The 9,844-nt window shown below is 45.3% G+C and overlaps 1 protein-coding gene across 1 annotated transcript; it reads right to left on the bottom strand.

Moving 5' to 3' along the window:
- Positions 1–228: 228 nt before the first annotated feature.
- Positions 229–777, bottom strand: LOC310791155 (proline-rich protein 33-like; the record flags this gene model as incomplete). Its single annotated transcript, XM_083652848.1, has 1 exon — positions 229–777. The coding sequence occupies one exon, from the start codon at positions 775–777 to the stop codon at positions 229–231; it is 549 nt and encodes a 182-aa protein (XP_083508974.1).
- Between the last annotated feature and the right edge of the window lie 9,067 nt (positions 778–9,844).

Here is a 9,844-nt window from a genome sequence, read left to right as displayed (position 1 = left end):
AACAATCCTGTTTTGAAAATGTAAGGAGTAGAATGTACACAGATAAAACGTAAAACGTAGGGAGTAAAACTAAAAAGTTGTCAGAAAAATAAATAAAAAATAAAGTAAAGTACAGATACCTGAAAATCCTACTTAAGTACAGTAAGAAAATATTTGTACTTAGTTACTTCCCATCTCTGCCTATCAACCAAATATGTCCCTACATGTTTCTAACAGTGTCAGCTCAAGTTACACATCTGTAGTTTTCAATGAACCGAACCCTCTGGCTTTCCTGTTGAAGTCCTTGCGTTCGTCGTCCTGAGACTTGCGGTTCATCAGCCCCCGTTCGAACACGGCGGCTATCTTAGTTAGCGGCTTCTCTGCAGCTTCCTTCAGCTTGCGGGCGTCGAAGCGGGGGCTGTACAGGAGGATCGGCAAGCGGTTCACAAACGACGGGACGTCCCCATGGCTTTCTTTGGGCCCCTTCTTCTCGTCTGACTCGTTCTTGGCGGCTTTGATCTGCTGTATGATTTTCTCTTTGGTGGAGAACATTTGGAAGAGGACAGCGTCCCACATCTTCAGCGCCCGAGGACTCTCCTTTTCCTTCACCACCTCCAGAGAGGCGGCTGATTTATTCTCGATACTGCCCGGATCAGGTTTCTTGTTGCTGGAATCGAGCTGAGATGATGTGGCCTCCGGCTCTGGAAAAGCGGGCTCCTCGGGCTCGACCACCATGTGTTTTTTGAGCCTTGACCATCCGCTGAGCTTAGCCTTGAGGCCTTTTGGTTTCTGCACCATCTTGGGCTCCTCAGTGGGGGGGGCAGGCGTAACAGCCTTCCCGTCAGTCTCACCTACACTGACGTGATCACCAGAGACACTGGTGTCGATCTTCAAAACCTGGGAACTGTCATGGACTATTCCAAGTGCTGGAAAGCTGTTGTGCGAGGACTCTCGGCCAAGGCCGCGAGATGACGATGATGTCCCGTCAGAAGTTGAAGATGCAGTTGATGTCGCTGACCTCGTAGAGGGTGAGTCTGGGAGGGCTTCCGTTGGAGTGGCTGTGGTCTCCTTGTCTTTCAGTCCAGCATTTGGCTGAGATGGCGGTGACGTTCCTCTGTTTGATGTTCCTCTGTTTGGAGATGACGGAGTTGTGATTGAGACTGAGGCCTGGGTCAGAGGGGCAGGAGTGGCAGAGTCAATGACAGCGGCTTTAACTACAGAATCTGCTGGTTCTGGTTGTGAGGGGGGAGGTGGCTCTGAGGTACCGCTATGCGGGTTAGTCTGGACAGGAGCGGGGTGAGGCTGCGCAGTGCCATTAGTTTCTACAACTGATACCACAGCGGATTTAGTTTCTAGGGAGGCAGACAGAGGTGTCACTGTTGTCTGCTTAGTGGGAGGTTGTATTTTTAGAGCAGGTTTGTTAGTCAAAATAGGATCAGAAGCTCGAGTTTCAACTGTCAGTGAGGAGGGGTTTCCTGATGCTGGCTTTGTTTCTGTCTGTTTTGTTGGAGAATGTTCTTTTACCACAGGACTGCTAGTCGGGATCGAAGTGGCTTTAGCTGTGGGTAGTGTTATGGCGGTGTCTATTTCTGGATTTGAGATGCTCCCTATAGTCGACTTTGAAGAACTGTGAACAGTAGGTGTGTTAGTTCTCAGAGGTACACAGGGGATGTTTGTAAGGTTCTTCATAATGACTGGAGAGGGGTTCGTTTCTGGATTATGGCATAGACAGTTTGGAATCTGAGAGGACTGAATCAAGCTTGGAGCATTTATTATAGCGGTGTTACATGCCACAGGCTCTGCGAAAGGGGAAGCTCTGGTTCCAGCCCTGGGTTTAGTGAAGTGTTTAGTTTCTATAGGAGGGCTAAGTGGGACTTTAGCATATCTGGTGGCTTCACCAGGGGGATGGCTATTTATAGCAGGGTTATTATTGTCAGTGTGCTGTGTGAGGGGCTGTGCATTTACAGTTTTTGTGTTCATCTTTAGAGATTTGTTTGTTTCAATCACAGATTGCTTCAACTGTTTCACTTCAACATGAGGACTCACTGACCCATTTATGGTCGGTTGGACGTTATCAGCAGGCATGATTTGACCAGGCCATGTAATAGGGTTTACTTTGATACTAGGTGTGTTGGCAGGGGAGGGAGTGATTATTTTCTCAGTCATAGCTTTGACAGAGTGTTTACGTCCTACAGTAGGGTTTACCAAAGGTCTATTCTCTCTACTGGGCTGGGTAAAAGAGGATTGATCATTCACATTGTTTTGATTATTAAGTCTAGGCTCGGGTGTAAGATATGCTCTGTGCTCAACAAGTCGTTTACCCTCTGCTTTGGAGTTTGTGTAGGATCTTGTTTGAGCGATACAGCCGGACGGTTTTGGATCGATGATCTGTGTTCTAGCTGATCGAGGGTCTGATCTTAACTGAGGGCTTTTTGGTGGGACGTGCCTCATGGTAGGGCTAGACGGTACAGAAGGTTTACCGACCTGCATAGTTTCTAATGTTGGTTTGTTGCTCACTCCTGTTTCTGTGCTATACTTCAGATGCATGATAGTCTCTGTATGAAGCTTGTTGGGGAGTTTGGTTTCGGCAGCAGGAAGACTGCTGCTTAGATTGGATTTGTTTGACTGTGGTGTTTCTGTAGTAGACCTACCAGGTAGAAGAGTCTCTACACTTCCTGGTTGTCCAGGTGAACTAGCATCTATGGTAGGTACTGTGTTTTCTTTTGAAGGATTAGAAACTAGTTTTGGTTGAATAATAAATTTACTTTGAACATCTTCAGGCATACTAAATTTGCTGGGAAGATGCCCTGTGGGTGTTCTCCTGGGCAGTAAACCTGCTCTCCCTTGTTGCAGTTCAGTTTCTGCTGTTGAGTTGTGGGCTCTGTTTGCTTCAACAGCATTATGACTGGAGAGCACGGAGTCTATGATTGCTTGGCTGGGCAGTATTTTGTCTTTAGCAGCGATGTTAAGTCTGGCCTCAGTTGCGGATTTGCCAGCTGTAGCTTCTATTGTGGGTCTGCTTGTGGAGAGACCACTCCCTCTAACCACTTTATTGTGGTAATTGGAATTGGATTCTACGCTGCTTGGAACTACATTCTCACTGCTAGTTTTGTTGGGCTTTTTGGGCTCTTGGGCAGGTATATTAGGTAAGGTCTTCTCTAAAGGAAATGTAATGTCCAAAATGTTGGGTGATTTGGTTGCAGTGATGGTTAGCCCGGGGAGGTTGGTTTCTGTGGTTGGTTTGCCCTGTAAGCTACTATCTGCAGTATCTACACTTGGTACGTGAGAAGGTTTGTTTGAAGAACTTGGCCCATGCAAACGTTTGTTGGAAATGTTATTTTCTATTGAAGCATTCCTGCGAATTTGAGTTTCTAAAGTGGGCTGCTGTTGTAGGATTTCTGTGTTTTGCTTGGCTCCAAATACAAATACGGAGCATACAGCTGCTGTGACAGGCCCATGTGGAAAGACGGATGCTGTGGTAGAGAGGCCTGCTTCTGTACAAAACATATTTGAAAACTGGGGCTCAGAGTCTGTTTTGCCTGGGACATATTCTGCATTAGCAGCCTTGCAAGGCAAATTGCTTTTCATGTCCATCTTGTTACGTTGAACAACCTCTGTGCTAGCGTTTATGTGTGGCTTTATGTCTCCCCTTTGTTGGGGTAAGACGGTATCAGCCGCTGCTTCACTGGGCAGCAGTGCCTCGAAAACTGGTTTGGTAGACTGTTGCTTTCCTAAGATGAGCGGACCATCTACAGTGGCCTTCCCACAGAGTTTGGCATCTATTAACTTTATGGTAGGAGATTCAACAATAGGGTTTGCGTGGTCAGCGAGCTGTCTAACAGGCTTGGCAGTGAGTTGAACATCAGAAACGTGCTCTGCAGATGGATTAATTCCACCGGGAGTTTGGTTACATCGGACAGGAGGACACACTTTGTCAGCCGACTCCATTTTCCCTGACTGTTGTGGTGCATTTACCACCTTAGGTTTTATTCTACTATCTTGATCAGCTTGAGGTATTGTGGGTGTTTTCTCAAGATTGTCAACTTTCTCAATGACATTTATTACATTTGCACTATGCTGACTTTTTGCATTTGAATTTTGCTTATCTACTTTCACTGGGAGGGAGGGAGAATTTGACAGATCGCTGCCTTCAGTCAGACATGGATTGGTTTTTACCAATCCGTCTATTGGAAATAGTGCCACGCTTTGTGTGTGTACCTCACCTGCTTTAGGTATTGGTATTGGAGCCTCAGAGTATGAGGCTTTTGGTGTGGATACTTCACTTGTGGACTGTTGCGTACTGTTCTGTGCCAAGCCAAGTGGAAACTCAGGCTTTAATGTGTCCACATTAGATGTTTTAATTGTTTGTATTCCATTACTGTGAGCTTCGGACTGACTTTCTCCAAACGTGTATTTAAGTGTGGCCGTCTGTGTAGTTGGAAGGTCAGAGTCCCTTGATGCTGAAGGTGGTTGTGAGGCCTCCATCGACGAGGCAACACCTTGATGTTCATGAAGATGTTTAGTTGCTTCAGAGTTGGAGACATGGGATCTGTCAGACGGTGCTTTGTTTGAAGGTGATTCGTTAACCACAGGCTCTAAAGGGCTGACATATGTTGCTTTAGTCCTGATCCCACCGTAGGCAACATATTCAGCTGGAGTAAGCCCATAATATGTTGACCGTGATCTGGGCTTTGAGGATGCTAATGACATTTGAGATCCTAATAATGATGTTAAAGACTTGCGTGCCTCGACCACAGGAGAGCCAGGTGGTTGATAACTGAATGATAAGGGTGTTGGACTTGATGGTGTTTGCATTAACATCACTGGTCGAGAGTTGAGATTTGAAGTCGTTGGTGTTGTAGAGAGAAAGGATGGAGGCTTTGGCGGCACATGTGAAGCTCCAGGTTCTGAAACTGGATCTGCTTTTAGTTTTGGGGTGAAGGTTTCTGTCAGTGGTGGTTTGACCACGGTCAGGTCGTGTGCCATACTAGGTGTTACATTCTCTCTGGGTGAATTAGCATTGGCACGGCTTGAGTTTATTATACTACTTCCAAGATGTTGAATCTCACTCCCATTATAATCACTAGGTTGTTCTGGACACTGTTTGCTGGTGGTATCAATTCCAGTCCAAATCAGTTCCTCTGCAGCGGGGGGAGGTTTACTCATACTGTTATCTTGCTTCGCTGGTTTGTATCTTGGAGCCTCCTTGCTAACAGCAAGGACTTCCAACTCTTGGGGTGAGGTGAATGCAGGACTCGCAGCAAATAAGAGTGGGTTAGGTTTTGATATTTCAAAAATAGGCGTGGATCCTCGGAAGGGTGTGCAGGACGGGGTCTTAGGTCTCCCAGATGGGGTTCTGGACATTGGAGATTTCTGCTCGGTTTTCACCACTGACACAGCCGTTTTCTCCCTGTGTATGGTAGATAGTGATGCCCCCTGGTAGGAAGCATTTATTGCTGTGAGGTCCTGAATCGAGGGAGGCTTAGAGATCTCGTAGAATGTTGCCTTGGATGTATAAATCCTTGTTTGTTGGGCATCAAGTCTTTTCTCTCTCCCCGCTTCAACCAGTGATATCTGTGAGCCTATCATCTCAGGAGACATCTGACTTGCAATGGAACTGCCATTATCAGCAGTCATGGCAGTCAAAGACAATCTGGTCTGGCTTGGAGCCTTGTCCTTTGACTCAGTGTTTGCCTCCCTTGGAATAAAAGGCATCTGAGAGTTTGACACTGATAGCAATGCTACAGCAGGAGGAGGTGCCAGTCCTGAGCTGCTGCTGGGGGCGGCTGGGGACAAAGTCAGGGAGTGAGTTGATATTTTTGGACTGGACTGCAGCACAGCGACCGGTACTGTAGTGACTGACCAATGGGAGTTTGGTGTCATGGTCAAATTAAAAGGTGGAGGCAGAGGTATTGCCGGTAGCTGCTCAGGTGGGGGTGAGGCCGAAGGTGGCATCATGAAAGGAGTTGGATCATCAAATAAAAAAGAGGAGCACTCATACAGTGGAGCCACCTGCTCTCTGATCTGAGGAGCATAGGACTGTGGGGGGAAGCTGTCAGTGTGGGCATAGGGGTTGCTCTGAGGCTGGGGGAAACCATAGGGGCTGCTCCGAAGCTGGGGGAAGGGAGAAGTGGAGTGGTTATAGACGGAGTCAAAGGGGAAACTGAACTGGACTGGAGAGTCCATGACAAAGGCAGGATCTGGTGTGCCAGGTGGGCTGGACTGGTCGCTGTGCTCCAGGTCTGTGCTCGCTTCGTTGACGGGTGACAAACAGGAGCGAAAGGGGATAGGTGTCTGGGAGGGGCCAACTTTTTTCTTAGCTCTCTTCTTCTTAAGTTTCTGGAGCCTCGCATTGTCTTTGCCTGGTTTCGGTAGTAAGGGAGGAGGATACTGTTGGGAGAGGTCGGGCTCCAGCCCGTTACTGTAGCCAACTTCCATCAGCATCTCCAACACCTGGAAGACAGAGACACATCAGTCTACTGCTAACCTCTGACCAAAAATCACCTAGACACAGAGATGGTCACAATACTTTTTTTTCGCAAGTCCAAGTCAAGTCTCAAGTCTTTGAGCTAGAGGCGAAGTCATGTCTTAAGTCTTTGAGCTAGGGTCCAAGTCAAGTCTCAAGTCTTTGGTCACAATCCAAGTCAAGTCTCAAGTCTCTTATGGCTATCATTTGCTGGGTGCCAGCCAGTCTGCTTAGAACACTGCATATCTAAAACTCAGGAATTCAAAGCATGTACTGTGTTATCCTCACTCCTTTATCTATTAGCATACAGTATCAGCATTGATAAGTTTACATTATTATTAGTACACACTTCCTTAATAAAATAAAGATTGTTCACAAGTCCCAAATCTCGAGTCCGGGTCAAGTCTCAAGGATGAGTCTCAAGTATCAGAAGAAGTCAAGTCTCAAGTCACTGTGTGCGACTTACAGCCCATTCACACCATACGCCGAAGCAACGCTCAACCTAAGCTGAACCCACAAGTTTCATTTCTGTATCCTTGTTAACAGGCGAAGCCGTTCACACCAGCCGAGCATGTGCCTTGCTCAAGGCACGCTCAAGCGATCGTTCAGGATTCAGTCCTATTTTCCAAGCGTGACACGTGAAGCTGCCGTGCTATGTGACCGGTTAAGCATCAGCTCAGCTTGAGCCTGCCTCAAGCTTCAGTTCTGCTTATGTTAAGCGCCAGGTGTGAAGGCTTAAGTGGGACTTGAGTCCAAGTCGCAAGTCCAAGTCCCCATCTCTGCCTGGGCACAAACATAAAACAATATAATAACTTCACTAAGCGTTGCTAAATAGGAGCTTGTCATCCCACATGGAAAGAATCTATATGAACATATATGCAACTATATGCAGCCTATATGCAACCTATATGCAGCATATATGAGCATATAGGCCATATATATGCCGCATATAGGTTGCATATAGGCCAGATTTAGGTGCATATATGCGCATATAGGAGCATATAGGCCATATATATGCCGCATATAGGTTGCATATAGGCCAGATTTAGGTGCATATATGCGCATATAGGAGCATATAGGCCATATATATGCCGCATATAGGTTGCATATAGGCTAGATTTAGGTCCATATATGCGCATATAGGAGCATATAGGCCATATATATGCCGCATATAGGTTGCATATAGGCCAGATTTAGGTGCATATATGCGCATATAGGCCACATTTATGCCGCATATAGGTTGCATATAGGCCAGATTCAGGTGCATATAAGTGCATATACCGGGCATATAGGTCTCCTATAGCTTCTTTATATCCACATATAGGTACTATATGTGCACATACAGGGCATATATGTCTCCTATATAGCTTCTTTATATACACATAAAGGCCCTATATGTTCATAATACAGGTCATATAGGTCTCACTTCTTTATATCCACATATAGGCCATATATGTACACAATACAAGGTATATGCCTCCTATATAGGTCATTTACAAATCTGTTTGTATACACTGTGTCATAATCCATATATACCCAGCGAGCACAAAACGTTTTTTCAACGTTGATTTTTAGTTTAAATCTGGGTGATATTGGGTTTGAACGTCTAAGACCTAATTTCACCCTCTTTTCAACCGGCTAAAATGCGGTTACAACGTAAACGTGTAAAAAAACACAATTTGGTTCATCATATTGTTAAAACATTTGTTGTAGTTTGGAATAGAGACAATATTGATAGTGTGTGAATTGGCATTTTATTGTCTTTTATTGTGTAACTGAGAGTTGAAATCTGATCTACACGAAAACTACATTTCAACGCATTTTATGTCACATGAAATATCATAAATATGGGACTATAGGCTATGTGGTGCCAGCAAAAAGCTTCCAGGACACAACTATGGTTAATAGTTTAGCGCAATACTATAAAATAATGAATTCAGTTCCTGCAGCAACGAGCATGCGCAAGTACTTACTAGCTGTGACTGACTAGACCAAAGCAAGTCTGCACCGGTCTGCACCAAGTGCGGAACGAGGTGCTCTGGGCACACTATGTTATTGTAACAGACTATACGAGGCTCTGTGTAGGCCTACCTCCTGAGTCTCTGGTGTTAAATGAAGTTAATCTCTGAAGCCGTACAGCCTACAGACTATAGATGCACACACACACACAACATCATTTTAGTCTGTTACGATCGTACGCATCACATAAAATAACTTCCCGATCGCTGACAATTGTGGTCTACGTTGTGTGCGAGAGAGTATATAATGTGCCCGGCTCTCTGGTTAGTATAAGAAAATGTATAGCTCAGCACTAGAGCGCACGGCTTGAACCTTGGAGAACGGGGTTCGAATCCCGTGTGCGCTGCTATTTTACTTTATTTAAAATCCTACATATAGGTACATATATGTACATATAGGTTTCCCATATATGGTGCATACATAAAATTGGCCGATTTCCTATATTATATGTACATATAGGTACATATATGTACCTATACATATAGGTACATATATGTACATATAATATAGGAAAACGGCCAATTTTATGTATGCACCATATATGGGAAAACTATATGTGGCCCTATATTAAAACATATAGGGTACATATAGATTCTTTCCATGTGGGATACAATGATGGGTTACATTGACATTGTTAGAAGTTTGCTGCCGAAGATTGATGAGATCTGAGTCGTAGTTAATACAGCTCAAGTAGGAGTTTTCTGTCTTTCAGAAACCTGGCTTGATGCTAGTACAGTATCAGTGACTCCAGAATGTGTACAGTATTGATAACTAGTTGAACCGTGTTTGAATGCAAGAAGAGCGAGGCGGACCGTCATCGTATTAAAGCTCCTTCCACATCTGAGGATGACGATCGATACGACTGGCCCTGATTTTAGCAGGTAACTAAATTTAACAAGTAGTAGCACTTAGCATTTAGCAAGTAGCAACTCATACATGGTTGTTTACATGGTTGTAGTTAATGTTAGGCTACTCTTTTAATACCATAGGTGCGGTGATAATCTGGCCCCCATGCTCAGCTATATATTTCTCTCTCACTCCATCCTGCTGAGGGTACAATGACAGAGGGGGTCAATCCATTCACACATCAGCCAGGAGCAGCCTGTCTGTTCACACATCAGCCAGGAGCAGGCTGTCTGTTCACATATCAGCCAGGAGCAGCCTGTCTGTTCACACATCAGCCAGGAGCAGGCTGTCTCTTCACACATCAGCCAGGAGCAGGCTGTCTGTTCACATATCAGCTAGGAGCAGCCTGTCTGTTCACATATCAGCTAGGAGCAGGCTGTCTGTTCACACATCAGCCAGGAGCAGGCTGTATGTTCACACATCAGCTAGGAGCAGCCTGTCTGTTCACATATCAGCTAGGAGCAGCCTGTCTGT

The sequence above is a fragment of the Poromitra crassiceps genome (assembly GCF_964638095.1).
Source record: "Poromitra crassiceps genome assembly, chromosome: 16".
Lineage (NCBI taxonomy): Eukaryota > Metazoa > Chordata > Actinopteri > Beryciformes > Melamphaidae > Poromitra > Poromitra crassiceps.
The sequence above is the reverse complement of the archived record's forward strand: the minus strand, read 5'-3'. Positions and strand labels throughout refer to the sequence as shown.